The 22,884-nt window shown below is 44.3% G+C and overlaps 1 protein-coding gene across 3 annotated transcripts in view; it reads left to right on the top strand.

Moving 5' to 3' along the window:
* Nucleotides 1–22,884, top strand: part of LOC123937897 (synuclein alpha interacting protein) — a 148,025-nt gene that overhangs the window by 64,591 nt on the left and 60,550 nt on the right. For all 3 annotated transcript variants that reach the window (XM_045998703.1, XM_045998705.1, XM_045998704.1), the window contains exon 2: nucleotides 11,558–11,661. In XM_045998703.1, the coding sequence (XP_045854659.1) occupies nucleotides 11,605–11,661 (57 nt within the window). In that variant the 5' untranslated portion in view covers nucleotides 11,558–11,604. The remainder of the gene's footprint in view (nucleotides 1–11,557; nucleotides 11,662–22,884) is intronic.

A 22,884-nucleotide genomic window follows, 5' to 3' on the forward strand; every position in this document is an offset into this window, starting at 1 on the left:
CGGGGGAAATGGCAAGAAGGTAACGTGAACACGAAGTTTTTTTTTGTTTTTTTTTTTAGATTTTATTTATTTGACAGAGAGAGATCACAAGTAGATAAAGAGGCAGGCAGAGAGAGAGAGAGAGGGAAGCAGGCTCCCTGCTGAGCAGAGAGGCCGACGCGGGACTCGATCCCAGGACCCTGAGATCATGACCTGAGCCGAAGGCAGCGGCTTAACCCACTGAGCCACCCAGGCGCCCCACACAAAGTTTTTAAAAGCTAAAGAAAAACAGTCATCAGGACATTTGTCATTGGGGACGAGACCAAGATTTTGAATGTATAAATTCCAAAGTGAGCAAACAAGGGTCACAGTCTGGAAATAAACTCTGTGTAACGAATAATAAGTATTTACCCTCGGCCACGTATTGCTTTCGAAAACAGGGTATTGTTAAAGCTAAGGCTAATACTTTCTCGCTGAATTGCTAAGGGTACTTGACACTAATCTTGTGTTTCCATCATGTGTTTTTCTTAACATGCTTTGCCACGTGTTGAAAATCATTCATGAAGTATGCAGTGTTCAATTTTTGCACTATTAGTCATAGTGCCTCACCTAAGTGGGCAGCAGATTGCATTCATTTTCCTTTAAGAGTCTTCAGTAAATTAGGGGTAGATGAAAGCATTGGATCAGAGAATTAGTGGTTGCTTAATCATCCTCTGAGTGTATGCATCGATGTGCAAATCTTTGGTTACTGAGCTAGGCTTGCTTAATTACCTACAAATCAGACTATCCTCTTCTTCAGAAAAAAAGAGTCACTCACTTTATAGGGAGTTTATTTCCTCTTTTGGTTGTTAAGTCGGTACGTTTTAATTGGAGGAATTGATGAAATCTCCATAGTAATCTGATTTCTGGATTTGGATTCAATACAAATAAGCACATTATAACCACAATTAATTAAAAATACATGGCCAGTGGGATGCCTGGGCAGTTCAGTTCGTTGAGTGTCTGCCTTTGGCTCAGGTCATGAACCCAGGGTCCTGGGGTTAAGCCCCGCTTCGGGCTCCCTGCTCAGTGTGAGGGCAGCGGGGCTGCTTCTCCCTCTCCCTCTACCCCTCCTCCCTGCTTAGGTTCTCTCGCTCAAATAAATAAATAAATAAATAAAATGTTAAAAAAATAAAAAATCATGGCCAGGATTTTATTTTTCACAGGGAGCCAGTATAGCCATTTGGACTTCTTCAGATTCAGGGAGTATTTTAGATATCTTATGATGTGTACATGTTGTATAAGCATTGGAATTTACGCTAATTCTCATTAGATGCTTATATTTTTTTCTTTCATTTTCCTTCTTTATTAGTAGACATGGGGTTTATTATACTGTAGTTCTTGCGACTGAATATCCCTGTATTGAGATTCTTGCTCTGTAAAGGCTGCATCTAAAATTATAAACCTGGATCTCATTAACAGGAGAAACTGAGAACATCTTTGTTGCCATGAAGTGCTATGGAGAAAAGAAATTTTAAAGTAACCAAGGCCTAAATTTTGTAGGGTTTTGTAGGCAGGCGTCTGTCCCTTGTATAGCACTGGGAATTAAAACAGACACACACACACACACACACACACACACACACACACACACACAGAGAGAGACTTAAGGTCGTCTAGTTTTCTGGGTGGTCTTCATGGGAAATGCTCAGTGGAGTCCACAGAGGCAGTTTAATTAGAAGGGCACTAGGCATGGATCCTGTATAATGAAGTTAACATCTGTGGACATGGAGGATGTGGGGAAGAGGTCACCATCTTTTAATTAAGTGCAGATGTAGCCGGGGCTGGGATGAGCTATCGATCTTAGGTAGCAGCTCTCAAGTGCGGTTCTGGGACCAGAATCAGCATCACCCGGGAACTTGTGAGAAATGAAAATTCCCAGGCCCCCACCCAAGCCTATTGAATCAGAAACCCTTGGGGTTGGACCCAGCAATCTGCTTTAATACATTTTCTGGGGGATTCTCCTGTGGACTGAACTTGGAGAACACTGGTTTAAGGCTGCTCAGGAGTTCAATCTTTACAAATGCTGGGGGGAAGGAGAACTCAGCCAAGATGGCCGACTCCTGATAAGAGTTTTGAACACTCTCCGTGCATATTGCTGTTATGTCTACTTCCGCCTAAAAAGGAATTGAGATTGTCTTCTGTGTTCCATCCACCCTCAATAATAATTGCCAAGCAAATCCACTGCAGAAATCAAACAATCTCTGCAAAATCAGAAGTAAAGCATGACCGCTTCAGGTGCGCCAAAAATTTGGAGCTCGGATTTGGATAGTTTCCTATACATAACAGAGTAAGGGATCCAGTTCCAAAATTATTCCATAGTTCCTTTCCAGAAGCCGGTGGAAGACACGACTGGCTAACATCCAGGCTCAGCTTCCCAGTGCTAGAAATGTTTCCTTTTTCTTCCCAGATAATTTCTTTTTGTTTGGGCCTCATTAGGTCATAGTTTTGTCCTTGTAGAATTGATAAGTTTTTATCTACAACAGAGAGTAAATCATATTCTCACTAAATGAACATCACAGTTCTCTTACAAAAATTAATTTCTCTTTAACTCTCTTGCTGTCTCTCAATCTCCACGTTTCCTTCACATTCCTTGTGGGATCCGGGTGGTAAATGAGACAGGTTGAGGGAAGTTTGACAGAGATTGTCATGGAAGCTCTGAGGAGAGAGGTCCAGATGGGTCAAGACTGTCCTGAGGTCCTGCCCCGGTTTTAGGGGTGCTTCTACTACCATCTCAGACCACACAGAATCTTTCTGTTAGGAGGCCGTCTCTTCCTCCTCATAAATATGGGAGTCCATCTTTCGCCCTCGAAGGATCCCTCCAAATTCTAGATGAACAATTTCTTGCTGGCGTGGTTGTGATCTCATAAAGCAGCCTGTTCCAGTAAGCCCATTCCAGTTATTACCATTAGTAGGAAGTCTGCTGAGACTGGTGTCCCCAACACTTCCTCTAAGATCACCCCTTGGGATCAAAGCTTGCCTTTACATGGTGGCTCTTGGTGGTCATAGAGGGAGAGGAGATTCTCTTCTCCACCTTTGATGCTTCCTTGGCTGTGCCACATGAGACAGCTTTCCAAACCCCAGCTGTCCTGACTTCCTTATTCTGTCTTGGTACATAACAGTTTGCCTCTGACCTCCCCAAGAAGGGACATCCAGAACCAAACACAATATAATATTTTCATGTTTAGGGGGTGTCTCTACTCTTTTCTGTTATACATTCTCTTGTCTTGTGAAGCTCCTCTAAGTATGGTTCTTTTTCTTCCTCTTTCCAAAATAATTTCAAATAATAAATTTATTTTAAATCTCTCTCTCTCGTTCTCTCTCTCTCTCTCACACACACACACACACCACAATTTAAAAGTACCTCTTCCTCTAGGCTTAACCACTGAAGTCTTTTCAGGCTCTAAAACCTTTGGAAGTTGGTTCATGGTCAGCATTTAGATTTTAGAAATAATGAAGTGACCTGCAAATCATTTGCAAGAATTTTAAACTATAAGCAAGATCTCTAAACTACCAAAAGACCAACCTTTGTAGGGATTTGTCAGAGCAGTGCTGATCTCCAGAATGAGGTTTTCCAACAGAGGGCTGTGTTACTTGCCTTTTTAATAAGACATCAGAAAAGACATTCATCATTGTTTTCTTTTAAGTTGGAGTCAAAATATTAAACCAAAACGCTGTGGAACATAATGTTTTACGGACCAGTTCAGGGACCTCTTTGGGTAAGGGATGTTAGGTGCACAGAGATCCATATACTCTTTTTCTGTTGAGATTCTGCTGGGGAGGGGAAAAAGTGGTTTTCTTGGCATTACAGTTTGTAAACCCCAAAGCAATACAATGAAGGATTGGGGATGTCTATGGAATTCTGACCCAGATGGTTCAAAGGCATACCCATGTTTCAGAGCGATCGGAGGGCAAACCATTAGGGTCCCAGAATTAGTGGGAAGTGGCTTGTCTGAGCTGCTTTTCTCCTACTCAGTTGTACTTCATTTGGGCCAAAACATTCCTGTGTTTCCCATCTGTGAAATAGAAAGGAAATGACTGTAATTCATGATACACACACACTGCCTCTTCACAGAATTGTAATAAAAGTCAGATAAAAAAAAAATTAAAGGCGACTTGAAAAAAGTCAAATGTCTGATACAGGCAAAGTATTACTTTGACCCCTGCAGTTTGGGGCAAGCTGGAATAAGGGAGAAAAGGAAACTTAACATCAAAAACCCTGGCTGTGTGTCTGTGAGGCAATTACAGAACCTCTCTGAGCCTCAATTTCTTTATCTCCACCAAAGAAATTCTGAGGAGATTATAAAGGCTTTCAGAGCCTTTGTGAAACATAAATGGGAGAGGGTATGTAGAAACACCTAGACCCTGGGTATAAAGTTTGTTCCAGATTGGGCACCAGACCCAGACCCCAGTACAGAGCTTTGCCTTACTACCATTCCTGTGGGCAGTCACACAGGAAGAACGACACCCCTTCCCTGGGAGCTGGAGCAGGGTCAATATGTTGTCTCTTGTTTGATAGCAAACATTTACTTGTGTTTTCTCCAACCAAGCTGGAAAATGTGCTATTCCAAGAAAATGTGCTGTGTTTACACTCTGGCTTTGGAAATAATCCCCCGACCACCCCAGCTTACCACTCTGGCCTTCACCCTCCAAGACTCCTTCTTTGGAGGAAAAACAGCAGTAGGTACAAAATCAATGTGATCCGTCTTTCTGAAAGTTCTGCTTGAGCATTTTCAGCCTTTGCCCATGCTGCCACCACTACCTGGGACACCTCCTCCAGCCCTCCAGCTCCCCTCACCACTCACACCCTTGTCCCTCATGAGGCGTTCAGCTTAGACCTTACCCATCCCAGACAGACTGCCTCACCTCCAAGGTCTAGGTTGGGTGTCTCAGGCTTCTGTGGGTTCATTTCTCATAGTGAGAACCACGTTTTACTGTAATGGCTTGTGTTCTTATCTCTGTCCCCTTGTATGCCCCACGCCGGTGTGGAAAATGTACACACAGAGAGAGTCCTTACATGAAGAAGGGAATGAAATCTCCACAGCTCGTGCTTTCCGCCTTACCCCATGTGTGTACTTCTTGGCTCCCCTTCAATTGCCTCTTGCCAGTAGAAATGTCTTGCCTCTATCATTTTTCTGCTTCAGGACCAGGCATTTAGCGACTGCCGTGTTTCTGGCCACTGCTGAATCAAAGAGTAAAAGAAACCGAATCCAACATTTGGAATGAGTTGCTTCCTTGGCAGCCAAGCTACTGAGCCAACTGGGGACGACATTTCATATATTTCACTTTTTTCCACCCGTGCTTTCCAGTACTCAGTTGGTGATTTTTGGGGGGGGGGGGGGAGCTCTTGTTATACTAAAGGAAGTAAGTCCAGTATCTATGTGTAAGCTTGCAAACTGAACATGTATCCCAGTACAGATTTGGTTCTTTGCGTTGTGTGTGTGTGTGTGTGCGCGCGCACGTGCGTGCGTGTGCTCATGCACGCAGGGCTGTAGGCTGCTGTGTTTTCCCAAGTACCAGTGAATTAAAGAACAAAGAAAGAAGCTGTAATGCACATCGATAGAGATTACCTCATCACTTCGAGTCCTCTGCTCATTTATTTTGACAAGCCCAACTTCGATTTAATCACCAGGCCTTCGTAGTCGACCGGTAAACGGAGCAATAGTGACTTTGGCAGCAAAGGAGAGATCTGTGTAACATGAGCCTTCAGAGTGAGTCCGTGCTGACTCCCTATAAAAGGGAGTGAGGCAATTCATTTTAGGAAGAACTTCAGTAGAGCAACTGAGGTAATGTGTGACCCTAGTCACAAATCCGTGAGCCTTTTACGAGCCAAGCACACCAGAATGTGTACCTTAAGTGAGTGTAGCTTCTCACAGAAATTTTGTGGGCCCTTTCAAGCTTTTTCCACTTGATGATGCCATTAGCCAACAGATTTTTGGAAGTCTTCCTTTGGAATGACTTTTAGAGTGCATTTTCAAGTCGTCACAAAAAAATCAAAAATATCACCTGAAGATCAGCGTAATACTAGAACAGGGGAAGGCTATTTTTTTTTAAATTGCTTGCTTCCTGTTTTTTGTTTTTTGTTTTTTGTTTTTTTTTTTTAAATCCATTTGGACTTTTCGTTACTTTGAGCTCTTTCCCCAGACTGACTCTTCCCTCGGAGGAAGCAGTGGAGCCATCACTGAGGTCTCTTATGAGAAGGTGACATGGTGTTGATAGACCCGTTAGGGCCATGAGCCCCTTCTGTACACTTTAATAGCCACTGGAGAGACTCCTGTTTTTGGCAGTTTATCAAAATTCCCTGAGAGCAGAAAACATCCTATGGACTTTGTGGACAGTTGGTGCTCGTTAAGTTGTCCTTTATCTCCTCTGACTGGGCATCCGCTTGGAGCTCGGGTGGAGTTTCTCCCAATACCTCAGGCACACCAAAAGGAAGGGGTAATGTGTCACCAACAGCTTCTGGACAGCATACAGGTCCCAGCCACCTAGTCCTGTGTCCCCACACTCTAATATTTTCCTTCCTATAAATTTTCCTACTGAAATTGGTAGCACTTAAGCATTGGAAAATATTTTCTTTACCTTTCTCTACTCTCTCACTAGCTTTCATCTTCATCTCTCCCCACCCTTAAAAAAAATTAAACACAGAACATACCTACCTAAGTGAATAACAAATTAAAAATGGCTGACCTCCATGATGAGAAAGGAAAGGCCTAGCTGAGCTTGAAATGGAATGATTTCAGTCAATCAACAGTAGCTACGGTAGGCAGATCCTGTAAGAGGTATATTGGGGTGAAGGGGGAAGTAATACAAAAGAAAGCCTTTGGGACCTCAGAGAACTTGGGGCAAGTGACTATAGCTTGTAGGGTCAGGGCCGATGGAGGTGGGGTACAGGACAAATTTATAAATGACTGGGTTTTGAGATCTCAAAGGGGCCCAAGGCCAACTACGATGCACAGCAATAAAAATCTCATGTAAAAGTATTTTTCACCTACGTGTAAACCTGCTCTTGTTGGCCCTGTGTAAAGTTAGCTCTCTCGCGTCCAAGCTGCTAGTGCGGCCAGATGGCATGGCCTTGGTTTTCTTTTGGGCTTTCACTTGACACAGCTTGTGTCCTTCCCTCTAGTTGCAACAGCAAAATAACACCACGTCAGTCTACAGCAGCAATCACAACAAAACAAGAACCCTTCCTTCCTCCAGCTGTACAGTGAAGGAAACCGAATCCCCACCTTGCGACATTTGATGACGTGTGTGAAGGTTTTCTTTTTCTAGTCCTAGGCGAGAAAATGGAGGCTTTGTGAAAGCACAAATTATAACAAGCTGGTAATTTGTGTGTAAGACATTTTCTTGTTGCTGTTGTGGCATGAGAATTTAAAACAATCTTAGAATACGAATATGATCTTGGAATACAAATGAAGTAAACAGTATTTGGCAGGAGGTACCCATACCAGAAGGGGGTGGGTGATGGGAATTATTGTTTAATGCTGAATTCCTCTGACGGATCAAACACTCACATGCCCCCAAGGCCAGGCAGGGGTCCTCAGTGAGGGGAGCCGAAGAAGGGAAGCTGGTGAACTGGGGAGCACATGCTTGTCTATGAGGCAGCTTAGCTCCAGCCAACTGTTGTCATGGGGAATGCGGATCAGTGTTGGCCAGAGCCTCAGATATTTTTAAAGCAAAGCCAGAAATCCAGAATTTTATGTGAAATCACCCAAGGTCTACAAATTGGCAACTCATCCCGTTTTTTAAAAAACACTGTTAGGGCCAGACACATCACATCTGTGGGCCAGACTCCACTCACGGGCCTCCGGTGTGTGCCCTCTGTAGCTGTGTATTCCCTTAGAGCATGTGGTTGGGAAAGGGGACCTGCTGGTTCCCACCGTGGCCTGGTGTGCGGGGGTGCACAAGATGGTGTCACTAGAGCAGGATGAGAAAACCACCGGCTGCCCGGCTCAGTTCCATTATCATGTTGGATGATTTTCAGCCACTGCTCTAAGCTGACTTCATCCCTTCCCATCTCATCCCTCATTCCTCAGGAGTCCCCGTGCATGCCGGGTGCCCCACAGAAGGGCAGATTTGGAGGTAATGTAATGCCCACTGGGACAGCCATGGTATCACTCTCTACTGAAAAGGAGCAGTGAATATCAGGAATGTGGCTGGGTTGGTGAACCATGGAGATTTCTGCACTTTATAACCAAGGATGTAGACTTTCAAAGTGCTTCTCTCTTGAAAGAGAGAGCCCTGAAACCAGACAAGAGGAATTGGGTGGTAGAGAGAATAAGGCATCTTTTTTTTTTTTTAAGATTTTATTTATTTATTTATTTGACAGAGATCACAAGTAGGCAGAGAGGCAGGCAGAGAGAATGAGAGGGAAGCAGGCTCTCTGCTGAGCAGAGAGCCCGATGCGGGACTCAATCCCAGGACCCTGAGATCATGACCTGAGCCGAAGGCAGCGGCTTAACCCACTGAGCCACCAAGGCGCCCCGAGAGAATAAGGCATCTTAAGGAGATGGACACATGTGGAAGTCTGTTAGGAAGAGAGGAGGGTTCTGGATACCTTGGCCCCATTTGTCTGAGACCGGACCACCCAGCCCACTGAGATAAATGTGGGCAGTGACCCAGCTCTTCCCGTCATGAGCTGGAACTCTTGTAACTCTTGGGTTCTGGTTTACAAAATAAAGAATCTCACTACCATCTCTAAGTCTAACCATGAAGATCGTCTACTTTAATGTCATGCTCTATATTATCCACTGGCTATGTCCCGTTAGAATGGCTGCTCTAGAGTGGATACTGCTGAATGTATTGTCAGAACACCTCAAACAGGGGCTTGATGATTCCTTGTGAATTTGCTTCGTCCAGACGTGTTCATGTGCATTTTATATTTAGTCTGTATGTCCTTATATTTAAAGATGCACTCGACCCCCAGTCTTGAAACATGATTTCCTGCTTCATCTCCCATGAATCCATGTTTCTGCTGATAGTCCTTTTGTCTGCACCCCATCCTGACGCCCACAGTCATCTTGTGTTCACCAAGACCATGGGAATAGAGTATGTAGGTGAACCATTCAACCTGGAGCACAGATGTAGTGAAAAGAAACTAGATTCGAAGGAAGTCTGTCCGCTGACGAGCTAGAATCCAAATAGTCTGGATTGTCTCAGAATCCACCAGAATGGAAGAGAAAGGCATTTTGTATAATTTGCAAGTATGAGTGTGCATTATTTTCCTCTGAAAATCTTTGTGAGGATTAGAGGAAAAGTGATATATTTTTGTCCCAAGCAATTTGCTTAAGAACCTCTTCCTAGGGGTGCCTGGGTGGCTCAGTGGGTTAAAGCCTCTGCCTTCGACTCAGGTCATGATCCCAGGGTCCTGGGATGGAGCCCCACATCTGGCTCTCTGCTCAGCAGAGAGCCCCCTCTCCCTCTGCTTGCCTCTCTGCCTAGTGATCTCTCTCTCACTGTCAAATAAATAAATAAAATCTTTTTTAAAAAAAGAGCCTCTTCTTATAAATACAGAATAAATACAATAATAGCTATATAAATACATAACATGTATCAGTATTTATTATTTAATATTAATGATTAGTATGACTAGTATAATTATTGTATAATTATTCATATTATGCTAATAACAATTTAATGTATAATATGTAAACTTGATATATATTATATATATAACAAATACAAATTGATTTTGTTTTCATTTTAAACCTTAATGTGATTTTAGAAGAAATCACTTTTTTTTTTTTTTTAAAGAAAGGGAGGTGGGGGAAGGGAAGGGCAGAAAGAGAATCTTAAGCAGTCTCCAAGCCCAGTGTGGAGGTCTGTGCAGGGCTTGATCTCACAACCCTGGTATCATGACCTGAGCTGAATTCAAGAGTCACACACTCAGCTGACTGAGCCACTCAGGTGCCCCCCAGAAGAACTTTTAGTATTTATTCTAAATGGATAATCTCATTTGAACATGGTAGTAGCCTCCTAATCCTTTCTTGGATCAACTCTGTATGCACTATAATTAAAAATATGTAAACGGGCTGCCTGGGTGGCTCAGTGGGTTAAAGCCTCTGCCTTCAGCTCAGGTCGTGATCCCAGGGTCCTGGGATCGAGCCCCACGTTGGGCTCTCTGCTCAGCGGGGAGTCTGCTTCCTCCTCTCTCTCTGCCTGCCTCTCTGCCTGCTTGTGATCTCTGTCTGTCAAATAAATAAATAAAATCTTTAAAAAAAAAAGTCAAAAAATGTAAAAACGGTATATACATGTGGGAGAGAAGGAAACACTGGAAATTAAGTCACCTGATGGTTTTGAGGTATGGATAGCAAGTGATTTTTTTCTCCCCATTTATTGTAATTAAGCGATCTGTATAGCTTAAAAAAAGAAAAGATCTCAAAATGAGAAAGCAATGCAATGCCTCCAAAAGGAGTCGTTTTTACACTCTTGATCTTATATCCCTTAAACCCATTTCCATCATTAATTAAACCCATTTTCATCACCCTAGATTTATTTTCACTTTCCAATAACGTATTCTTTAGTCGTTTTATTTCTCGGTCTCATCAAGATACCCCTTGATTAGAGAACGGAAAGAGGAGAGAATACATTATTTCAGAGGCTCAAGTCTGAATACAGAAGACAGTTTCTGTAATAAGAAAGACAAGTTACAGGAAAGGGGATCTCGTCCGCTCTCTGAGCCGGCGCTGCAGGAGACGCTGTGCACTCAGGCGCTGCGGGGAGATCTATATTTCTGTTCTTGACATCTCTAGGTGACGCTGCCACTGCCAATGGTGGTGATGATAAGTGATGGGAAAGCAAACTGGGAGGTGATGGATCTTCCTTGACAGATTTAAAGGATTGCCACAGGCAGCCCAGAGGCAAGTGCTGACGGAGGACATTCTGACGCCTGCCTGTGTCAGGTCACTGGCACAGTCAGGCAACGCTGGGAGAAGCCCGGAGCCAGGGGGAAACTCTGGGGTTTACATCTATGCCTGGATCCTGTTTGGGGTGGGCACGGGGTGAACTGGACATCGTCCTACAACATCTGAAGTAGCCATTACTGTTGGTTAGTTGGTCTCTGTCTTGTACTTGGGTTATTTCTGTGGGGGGCCAGGATTTACTGCTCCGTGCATGGCTTCCAAGGATATGCCTGCAGTAGACATTGGAATATGGTGACTATCCTACGATTTTGAGGTTTGCTCCCCATCCCCAAAGCCCTGCTTTTACCCAGGGTGTGCTACGTGCTAGGTGCGGGCTAGGTCAGTCCTAATATTGGTGTCTGGGGAAGCAGCTGACCTGAGTTACTGTCCTGGCAAAAATAAGGAAACACAGATGAAGTGAAGTGAAGCAAAGGCCCTTGGGTGCTCCCTGAGAAACCCGAGGAGCTGAGCTCCTGTTCCTGAAAAGCCCAGCTGGGCCATCTGGAGAGCAGACCTGTGCTCCAAGGCAGCCCTAGCACCCAGTGACTCTTCCCATTCTTGTTTGTTTCTATATAGATGGGAGTTCGGGTTATAAAACAGCTAACCCTTTTGCTTTTCTTTTTTGCCCCTGTCTTCCCCAGGGCTTTTATAAGTATTTGACTTGACTCAAAATGTGCATAGAGGAATAATGGAAGCACCCGAATACCTTGACTTGGATGAGATTGACTTCAGTGACGATATATCCGTAAGTAGCCCTTCTTGCAAGCGACGCTAGATGGGATTCTGCCTTCACCTCTGTGGGCTGCCTTATCTGTAGATCCGAAACTCTCGTAGTCGCATTTAGCAGTTGACAGCAGAAATCCTGTGTGACAGACAAAGTGTGGTTTCGGGGTCTCCTAGACTGAGAAGTGAATCTCACTTGATGGGATGTGTGGTGGGGGAGGGGTTTGACCCCACTGATCCTCCCTTTCCCTTCCTAATCCGTTTCCTTGTCAAAATATTCACTGAGTAATGTATAAAGTGCTTGCGTATAGTGCACGACTAACCCTTCAGGGATAATTCCCTTTATACGACTGGGGCTTTGGCGCGGCCAGCATTCTCTGGCATTCACAAGGACACAAGGATGGCCAAGTTATTAACTGATGAGCAATAAGAGGAATCCTTCCAGTCCCTGCATGCGTCAAAGCACGGGTTGGATGCTTTGGGGGAATACTGAGAAAGCGTCAAGCCTTGATAAGGACTGGACAGGCTGCCCTCTGAGGGCGCCGCTTAAGCCTGTCAAGCTGTGCGGGCTGATGAGCTTCCTTGTTCTGGCAGAAGCCGCCAACTTCCTGCTGCCTCCAGCTTCCCTCATGGTGGTTCTCAGGGGTCATCTGCATAAAGCCTGCATAGAGCTGATTGTGGCTTACCGCAGGCCACACAGTCAGTTCTGGCACAGAGCCAACCGGCAGCCATGTTGGCTTCTCAGCCCTGAGCTGAACTGGGCTCTCCGAGTGTGTGAACTGAAGGTTGCTGTTTCTGAGCTAGCCATCTAACCTTTCTTCCCAGCGCCTCCATAGTCACAGTTGCTGACCCCACTTTTCATCACTCTCTCAGGGCCTGGAGCTTTGGGTCCCTGCTAGAAAATGGTCTCAAAAAGATAAGCTGTTTTCACACACCTCTGGCAAGGGGTCATTTCTCTACTTGGCCGTTCACTTTGAAGTAAAATTTGCATACCATATTCCAGAACTGGATTACTAGGGCGAGTTTGATGAATGACCTGCTTTGTACAACCTTGGATGAGTCCTTGCGTACCAGGGGCATGTGAATTCAGCCTCTCCCTATCCTAGCTTCCGGAACACCTTTGTTAATCCTCGTCAAGACCAGCGCGAAGTGAGTTTCTTCCTTTCCACAGTTTGTTCCTGTCTCTTGCTCTCTCTCTTTCAGTAAGTTACTACGCTTGAAAGTGTTCAGAGCATGGTTCTTTCACAACACTCATCTCAAGGTATTTGAGCTGAATGGAGAGAAGCAAGGAAAGAATCATGTTGGGAGGTGGAGGGAAACCATCTTAGCAGGAGAAACGTGCGTTATGATGAAGAACTGAGGGTCACTCTCAGCGTTGACAATGAAGCTGCAATGTAAGAGCATAGGCTTTGGAAGGTGGCATTAGGGTCCAGCCTTGCTGCCCTTCATTGACGGGGAGCATAGTAACTTCGCCTCTCCAAGATACCCACCTAACTTTTAAGGCTGTTTTGAGCACTGAGTGACCTGATAATGGAGCACGTAGCTTGGCACACAGTAAGTTGCTCTTAAAGTAGCTGGTGTTATTATTTCAGTGAATAGTAACAATAATATTTATATGACCAATGGTGAAGAAGGAACTCAAGGGAAAGAAACCAGGCATCATGTCAGGACTGGTTTTTTTTGGTTTGTTTGTTTGTGTTTTTTTTTGTTTTTTAATACAATAGAGCATTTGTATTTACAGAAGAATCGTCTGGCAGCAGCCTATAATTTTGATGAATTAGGGATCTCCACTTGAAAGATAATAAAGCATGTTAGGCAATAGTTGGCACTATCGAGCAAATCAGGGGTACAGGATTGTGTAAGAGTTGAGCTTCTACAACTTGACCACTTGGAAACATAAATAAAGATCGCCCATCTATAACTGTGTTGCTGCACTCAAGCCTTCTCCTACCCCTTTAAATAGGTTTCTATTGTTTGGCTCTTTAACCTGCCTTTACACTGAAACCAGAAGGGAAAAAAAATGGCAGCACGTAGAATGGTTGAAACAGTAATGGCTCACATTTCCTGAGTGTTCACGTGGGCAGACGCATTATCTTGTTTAATCCTCACAACAATCCTGTGAGGCAGGAATTCATCGTGATCTTCGTTTTATGGAAGAGAAAACCAAAGTGTGGAGGTGTTACCCATCTTGTCCAGGGCCACCCAGCTCATTGAGGGCACTCTGTCTCTGGAATAGCTGCTCTGGGCAGAATACTTGACTGACTCTCTTGGTGAATATAGTCCACCACAGTGGTCCTTGTTGGGTGCATTGGTCCTTTGGTCCAGTGGTCCAATGGTCCTTTCACTTACACCCCAGGGGATCATTTGGCAATTACTGGAGCCATTTTTAGTTGTCCTGGTTGGGGAGGGGTCCCACTGGCATCTAGTGGGTAGACACCAAGGATGCTTCTGAACGACCTAAAATGTACAGGAAATTCCCCTACAACAAAGAACTCCCTGACCTAACATGTCAGTAGTACTGAGCACAAGCCATCTGTTTTTTGGTGTTTTTTTTGTTTGTTTGTTTGTTTGTTTTTTTAAGACCACATGAAATGAAAGAAGCTCTAATATGGCAACCTCTAGAACATGGCAGGTTATTTTATAATAGTTTCATTGGATCCGGGTCAGTTCCTTAAATGTGCCAGAATCATATTGTTCTTCGATAACAACTTCTTAGGGAAAGCAGTGGTGACCTCTTTAATGTTGAAATGATTATCCTCAGCCTCTTTAGGTAAACCAACAGCAGTAATTGTTACAACTGCTTTAAGAACCAAACGGAAGCTATTCAGAGGCTGACATTTAAAAATGAAGATATGTTCAACTTGTTAATTCACTGGGGTAAAAAGAACCTAGTCAGTCCCCCATAAGCATGCCTTCACTTTTAGGATGCCATAACCTCCATCTCTCACAGCCCTTAACGCCTCTAACCTGGTTGAGTGGTGGCAAGAGTAGGGAGGAGGATGCCCAGTATATTTGGAAAAGATGTTCACCCAAAAGATGCTCAAGTTCACAACTGCCCTTCTTATTCTCTAGCTGTGGCCCTATGACGTAGTCCATCCATGCTTTCTATCTCATGTTCCCCACCCCCCCGCCGGTCATGAGCCTGGTTCTTGTTTTTAATTAAGACCCAGGCTGTGTACTGGTTCAAAACAGCAACTAGAACTTTTTTGCGTTTACCTAATGAGACAAAACCCAGAAGGCAATCACATTATTTTGAAGTTTCCCAGACCCCAAAATAACATTCATCCTTTGCAAACTGCAGGGTTTGAACTGCACGTTCTTGTAACCCTGCCATCTCCAAAGAGCGAACATTGCCCCATCCCTGCAGGTTGGGGAGGGAGATGACGCCATGCAGAAACACCACAGTTCAAAGCAGGGCTTTTCTGTCTCTGCAAATGGATTTGCAGATTTCTTTCTTTACTCCTGTAGAAGGCAGACCTCTCTCTTAAAAAAAGAAAAATATGCCAGAATATTATTATGCCTAGTAGCCTTAGGTGTATTTGAGTAAGAAGGGCCATTTTGCTTTCCCCCAAAATAATAATAGACACAGGGCTGAACAAAACAGAAGCTAAACTGTGCATCCATGGAGGGACCTCACTGCTAGCTCAGACATGGGTTCTACCACCCACGGCGCCCCATGCTGTGGGTCCAGTATCTTGGTTGAAGACTCCCATCAGCTCCTATTGGAATCCCATTGGGCAGATGAAAAAAATTGAGCCTTCGGAAGATCATCTGGCTTTCACAAGAGTATAGGTACATAAGTGGCAGGGTCAGGATTTAAATACAGAACTCTGTGACACGTTACTTTTCCCCTTCTGAGCGACTTGGAGTAGGGACCCTGGACCAGTCTGTAAGATGCCTTCGCTTTCCACATTTGGTACTGATGTGATTGCAAATCGCTCTTTGGAAGTAATGGAGTTGTATGTATTCTAAATAAAATATAAAACGAGCTGAAGCAAACATAGGCAGATCTCTTAATTTTTTTGCCCTTGGGCTTTCCCATCTCTAAAATGGTGGTAATCAGCTACCTATTGCCTTGGGTTTTCTGGAGAAAATACGAAATTTTATATATGTATGTATAAAAATCCATACCTACATACTTATATAATACACGTGTACACATACCGATATGTATACCTACCTGTGCATGTGCACAAATACACGTACATACACACAGACACACACACATGCATGCACACACACAGACAGAAGTGAGGATATATTCTTCTCCTCTATTCAGGAATTTTTGCCACCTTTCTGTGCCACCATGACTACAACTTTGGTGAAAGAGGACATGTTTTAACAACCTATTTTTTGTGTAGATCACATGAGATCAAGACAAGCAAATAAATGTCTTTGGACTTCACTATCCCCTTTAAACCAACCCAGAGTAACAGCAGGGAATTATGTGGATGCATTTTCCCACAGTGACTGGTAGGAGAATAACTTCTTATGGCAAACAAATCTCCTTTCAATGGGTTTTCACATTTTTCCATCCTTGCACTAAAATGCCTGCCACCCTCTGGCTTGCATGCACCACTTTTTACTCAGCGCAGTCCACTGACACCTCCAAGACTTCATCACATTTCCACGAAGCCATTTTGTAGCAGCAGGAGGCCCCAAGGAAAGGCACACGGAGCTTATCAAGTGGACTCAGGCAGAGAGTTGAGTGAGTCAAGAGTACAGCTTTTGCCCTGATTTTAGGAGTGAAAAAGAACGTGCAGTTAATCAAGGTAGAAAGAACGTGGCTTGCCCCTCCTGTCTAGCAAGAGGTCTACGTGAGCATGAGCCTATCATAGTTCCCTGTGTGCTTCCTAGAAAGTGACCAAGACTCTCTCACGTGGCCTCAGGCTGCCTCGGCCCTTTGCTTCACTGTCCCGTCCATCAGCCCTGCCCTTCCCAGCACTCAACTGTTCTCATCCCCATTAAAACTTTTCTTAGTGCTTCTCAATATGATCTAGTTTTGTCGAGTGTTCTCACATGCTTTTGCAAATGTCCTGTGTTCAAGTCTTCATTACCCTTCACTCCTCCCTTCTGTGGCCCCCGTTATCAAAAGCCTCATGTCTTGTTTGGCTATCGTATGTCATCTCTGCTCTCTTGTTTTTCTGAACACCTGCCAGGAAATGAATTAGGAATAATCTAATCCAGACAAGATGAATTATATATTCCTATCCCATGGGTACTATAAGAGGCCAAGACCAGAACCTGGGCCCCTAGTTCACATCCTGGACTCAATACCTCTTCCTGAGAAGGTGGAGAGCAGCCTTATAGAATGATTTCCAAGAATGAGTGACTGCCAGATTTTTTTTTTTTGCTCTTCCCTTACTCTGCAGATAGCCCTAAAAGATCTTATCTTGCCTGCTAGTTATAGCATGTGTTAGACTCACAGTGCAGATTATTTACCTGATGTACCTCTTATGCACGACTAGATTCTGTGCTGATCTACTCAACAACACCTATTAGACATTACCAGTGTGCCAAGAGCAGTTCTGGGCTCAGGTGAACAACATGGGCTTGATCTATGTTCTCAGGGCTTACAACCCCATCATAACAATTGAGCCTCTTATGAAATGTCAGGTTAACTTCATAGAAGGTCAGATTGAATTACAATTTCGAACTCCAATCTTGTCTTTATGATTGATTATTGACTCACAATTAAAACTAGACCATCATTGAAGATGAACAGGGATTATAGCCAGCCACGTGCCCCACTGCAACGTAAATTTCTTTTGTAATTCCTTTGTAATTTTAATGCTTGCCTCAGTAGTTGCCATTGCTTTGGCTTCACTTCTTAAATGCTTATTTTAATGTAAATCATATTAATAGCTAGCATTTACTGAACACTTCCTACACTTCAGAAAGGATTACCTATATTTTATATGATTAGCTCATAAGCTTCACAGCTAGGCGCTGATGGAAGTACCATGGTTACCCTGTTTTACAGATGAAGAAACTGAGGAATTACTAAGGAATTACTGTTAGGTAGGTAGGTAGTGGTGAAGCCAGAATATAACGTGGGCAGTCTAGCTCTAGATACCATGTAGGTAACTTCTATTGAAATGACTTCTCCTAGGCCCATTTGTCACCTCTGGTTGGCTGGGTCCATCCAGGTCTCTTCTCATCCATGACCACCACTCCTAGCAGAAGGATCATTGAGTGCTGTGATGTCTCCCCACCTTTGCCAATGTGGACCTTCTCTTTTGCCTGACTACATGTTAGCATTATAATCCTATGTGTGGTATACTTTTCAAATGGTCAAAACAGCTACTGAGTTTTCCCAAGCTGCAAAAGATGTCTTAGTGTAAAAGAATTGGATTATTATTAATTTTTAAAAATCCTCTTGATGGATTAAAAACAAGGAACCAGAACCAAAATGCATTTGAAAGTAAGATTAGTTATAATATTTTTCTCTAGCGGAATGTGGTAGGAAGTGGTAGGAAGAAATGTATTTAAAGCAGCCTGGGATAAATACGTGAAAATGTAGATCCCCAGTATCCCCACCCTGTAGACTCAGTGGCTTGAACTGTGGGCATCTGTACAGTCACCTGTGAAATATGGAATGTGGAAAGAAGAGTAGTCCCAAGGACAGAACTGTACAGAAGTATGCCCCACATCGTATGGAAAAGAAGAGGCTTCTACAAAGGAGACTGGAAAACAGGTTTCAGAAATATAGGAGGAATACTAAGGGAACCTAAAAGGGAGAGAGGGATCTGAAGAATTTAAAGAAGCAAGTGACCAATAGTGGGAAATAGGCGTATATTATAAAGAGAAGGGTTGGATTTTCTGGTGAAGACATATCGATGGCTATAATAAGAGTGGGGGCTTTGGGTTGGTGGAGTGGATCCATGTTGTGGTGGCTAGAAGAGTAAATGCAAGAGATGAGGAAGGAGAGAGAAGAATCACAGCAATTCTCTCAAAAAAGATGGCGGTGAACACAAGAGCAAGGAAGCCCATGGTCACCTAGGGAGGCAGCATATCTTGAGGGGGTGAGAGCGCTTGTTTGTTTTTTAGGCTCAGAGGCGAGAGCTAAGGTGAAGAGCGTGGCTGAAGAGGAGGAGAGAAGAGGGATGATGGCAGAGTCAGAGCTCTGAAGGGACGGGAGGGGAAGAGGCCTGAACACAAGTGGAGCGCTAGTGGCGAAGGGGCAGACTCTTACTGCCACATGCTCAGCACTGCCTATGGGGAGGATGTGACGTGAGGAAGGGCAGACTACTGGAGAGGAGGCCCAAACTGCAGAAAAATACCGTGTGTCTGAAAACCTCACTCCAGGGTGTGCTGGCTTCCGCCGCCAGCCTTGTATGTACACGTGGCGGCCATTTCCTTGTACGCCTGTCGAGATGCCTGCCTCCCTTCTGGAAAGCCTTGTGAGAAAGCATGAGCTTCAGGATAGTTGTTTGGGCGACTGGCTTAATTGTTTCTTTTGGAAACCTAATGAGACCTTAGTTGTTTAAAAGTCTCTAACTTCAAAAGGTGCTGGGGATTTTCGTTCTTTTATTCTCTGTGGCTCATTACTGTTTGAGTAATGTCTGCTTGTTCACCCAACTGGCTCCAGCTTTCTGGAGTCAGGGCCAAAGGCTTTCAGTCGTGAGCAATATCTAGGGTGGTCAGAGATCTTCACGGCTTGGTGTAGAAACCACGCACTGTTTTTACGAATCCCATGCACGTTCAAACTGTTTTGCATGGCAGAGTGACAGAAGTGACTGGCGCAGGCTGGGACGTGTAGGATTGTCTTGCGTCACATCGACTCTATAGTTTGTGAAGCTAAGTTTCAGTGTCAGCCCTTGGCCGTGGACTCTCTTGGAGGAGGAAAGACCATAGAGAAGCCAAAGAACATGCAGGGAGAGGCTGGGCTCTCCTCTTTTCCAGTCCCAGCTCGGCCCCCTCTTCCGATCTCTTTAGTTCCCACATCTTGATCTTCTGAGCTTAAAATCAGGAGGGGAATGAAGGCGGGAGGGAAGAAGGACTGTGTCCACACATGGAGAACAGGTTGGGGGAAGAGACAAAAACATAGAGCATCGTTTTACTGCTTGCAGACTGACCTCACTTGCATTATCTTATATGATCACCTGTGTTCTGTTAAAAAAAAAAAAAAATGAGCCCCAGAGGGGCACCTGGGTGGTTCAGTCATTAAGCTTCTGCCTTCAGCTCAAGTCATGATCCCGGGGTTCTGGGATTGAGCCTTCCATCGGGCTCCCTGCTCAGCAGAGAGTCTGCTTCTCCCTCCCCCTTTCCCCCAGCTTGTGGTCCCTCTCTTACTGTCTCTCTTTCTCTCTCTCTGTCAAATGAATAAATAAAATCTTAAAAAAAAAAAAAAAAGTGAGCCCCAGAGATACGAAATGATTTGTCCAGAACCCCAGTTAATAAATATCAGAACGGGGGCTTGAATCTAGATCTTCTGGCTCCAAATCCATTGTTCTTCATAAAAAAGACTTAAGACATCATCTAGTACCAATGCTATTAGTCTATTAGAAGTGCATTCTTTTCTTTTAACTATACCATGATTGCATCACTAGACTTGTAATAATGCACCTTTCTAGGAAGACCAGTGCCATATAAATATTAATTGCTGTAAATATTATTTTTATTTTTGCCACGAAAATCATGGTTACATAGGGGAATTCTTTTTATTTGGTTAAATACGTGTCCAGTATCTTTGGCAAATAAAATATTGTCCACACCCTTAGAAAGCAGAGAGAGCAATGATGGGAACATGTAGGCAAAATGCCCTGTGATAGAATCTGTGATGGACATGTGCCTGAAATCTATACAGAGAGCAGTTGTTCTTGGACGTTAGCATGCAACAGAATCACCTGGTTGGCTTGTAAAAATACCAGTTGCTGGGCTCTGTCCTCAGAGTTTCAAGGATGGAGCCCAAGAATATGAATTCCTAACAAGTTCCTAGATGGTGTTGATGCCACTGGTCCAGACATCACACTTTGAAAGTACTGGAATTACTTCCATCTGGGAGGGTGGGAGATTTTGTAGATGTGATTCCTACGCAGAGCTTGAAGAATGGAGAAGAGTTTGCCTAGTGGAATGGCTGCAGTGGCATTCCGGGTGGACAGAACAGCATGCATAAAGGTATAAACAGGTAGAACAGTGGATAGGGGATCCATAAGAAATTTCACTTGGCCATCATCCAAAGAGAAGTGGATAATGGGAAGAGATAAGCCTGAGCTCACGCAGGCCTTTATGTGCCCTGCTAAGGCTTTGCCCTGTAACCCATATGAAACAGAGAAGCAGCTTAGTCAAATTTGCATTTTAGAAAGCTAATTAATTCTAGTGCAAGTACGGAAGCCTGGAGGAAATTCCCACTTAGCACCTAAATAGGAAAAAGCTTCTTTGAACATCTATAATGTTGTGCCCAGGGATTAATCAGACATGTGTTTGTCTTGCTGTTTCAAAGAGTTAATAACACACTGTGTGCCACGCATACCTGCAAGTCAAAGACCTCATCCTTTCCCTCGGGCACTTGGGGGAGCCAACACTGACACCTAGGAAACAACAGAGCACAAGGCGAGGCAGTATTTTACCAAAGGCAGAGAGGAGTGGTGTCTTTCAGTGCTGACGCAGTTAGCTAGGGGTTCATGCTGAAAGAAGAACACCAGCCCTCCTTACAGAGCGATGGCTTTTGCCTGGCCACCAGGAGGCTTTGCAAGCAAAGAGGACCCTGGAGTAAAGGTACAGAAGGTGGAACTAAACGTTGAAGGCACAGGGTCATTGAAGAAGCAGAGGCTTTTCTTGAGACATGATAGAGGAGTGCAAATGAACTGTGGTTCACAAAGGCTATTTCTAAGGGAATAACCTCTGGAAGACTTTTTTTTTAAATAAATCAGAGCAACATAAAGTCAGGAAATGTGTTGCTTCTCAACCATCTGCAAGCCCCCCCCCCCCCCCCCCCCCCCCCCCCGCCCTTATCACCCAAGGATAATAGCTATCAAGGGAACAGAATACAAAGGCATGGGGTGGGGGCAAGGGACAGGGAAGACACATTGGGCTTTGGTTCTGGTAGGGCCAAAATGACAGTAGTTGTTGCCCAGGGAGTAGTTGGCCGTTGTCCGGGGAATGAGGTGGTTTGGCGATCAGGCAGCTCCTAATAAAAGGCCATCTGTCCTTTGCACTGGGATGAGGGCCTGGGAAGCCCTCCCTTTCAGCTCCCAGATGGCAATACAATGTGCTTGTGTAAGGGAGACTTCCTGGGTCATTTGCTTATTCCCGAATGTGCACATATGAAAATGTTTTTGCATGTTGGTTTTGTGAATTGTGTGTTTCCTCTGCTACTCTCCCCATCATGACCTAACCGTACAGCATTCTGTCAGCCTTTATCTTCTATCCAGAGTGCAGTGTGTGTGCTTACTGAAACAAATACACAAACAGATGTTTTCCTTGTGTCTTTTTGAAAGGGTGGTGAGTTTGTTCACAGTGTAGGTTGGAGTCTTTGCTGAATTTGACATTCCATATACCCTGACAGTTACCCAGAACTTTGATTTTCTGGCCAATGCATCGTCCTTTTCTCAAATTGCTGTACTTGTAATTTTCATGACCAGGAGCAGCATGTGACTTTTTCTTCAAGGTCATTATTCCCAATAAATGAAGATGTCTGCCTTCACAGACATGACTTTCTGCATGCCAGGGGTGGAGAGGCAAAACTGCCACGTGGGATGGGGGTTGAGGCAGTGGGTGGGGTTCAGCGAGACTCCTCCTCTGCCTGTAGCTCTGTCCCCACACCAGCCAGGCCGCCTGCACTGCTCTAGTTTAAACCTCCTTACATTAAAAGTTACTGCACGCTACTGGCCTTTGAGGTCACATAGGAAGAGCTGCAGGTACAGCTAATAACTCAGAGATTCTGACATGCCTGACTTTGAGGTGAGAGGTAGCAGTTAGGATGCACGTGACTAAAAATGCAAAAAGCAACAAACCCAGTTTAATCAAATACATATCATTAAGCTCAGGGAGCGACCTTACTGCATTTATCATTAACTATATTTCCACACGATCCATCTTAAATTCCCCCTTTCAAACATTTCGCCTTGGAAGAAAAACAGAACAAACCAGAAGGAGAGGGGGTGAGACTTTGCCAAAGGGGGCTTCCCTGGGGCACATGGCAGCTGAAACACAAGGCCTCGTTTTAATTGAATTATAAACTGTGTAATTATTTAACCTGTACCAGCTGGTCTCAAGAAGCTACCAGATTCCTTAGAGAGCT

The sequence above is a fragment of the Meles meles genome, chromosome 3 (genome assembly GCF_922984935.1).
Source record: "Meles meles chromosome 3, mMelMel3.1 paternal haplotype, whole genome shotgun sequence".
NCBI lineage: Eukaryota > Metazoa > Chordata > Mammalia > Carnivora > Mustelidae > Meles > Meles meles.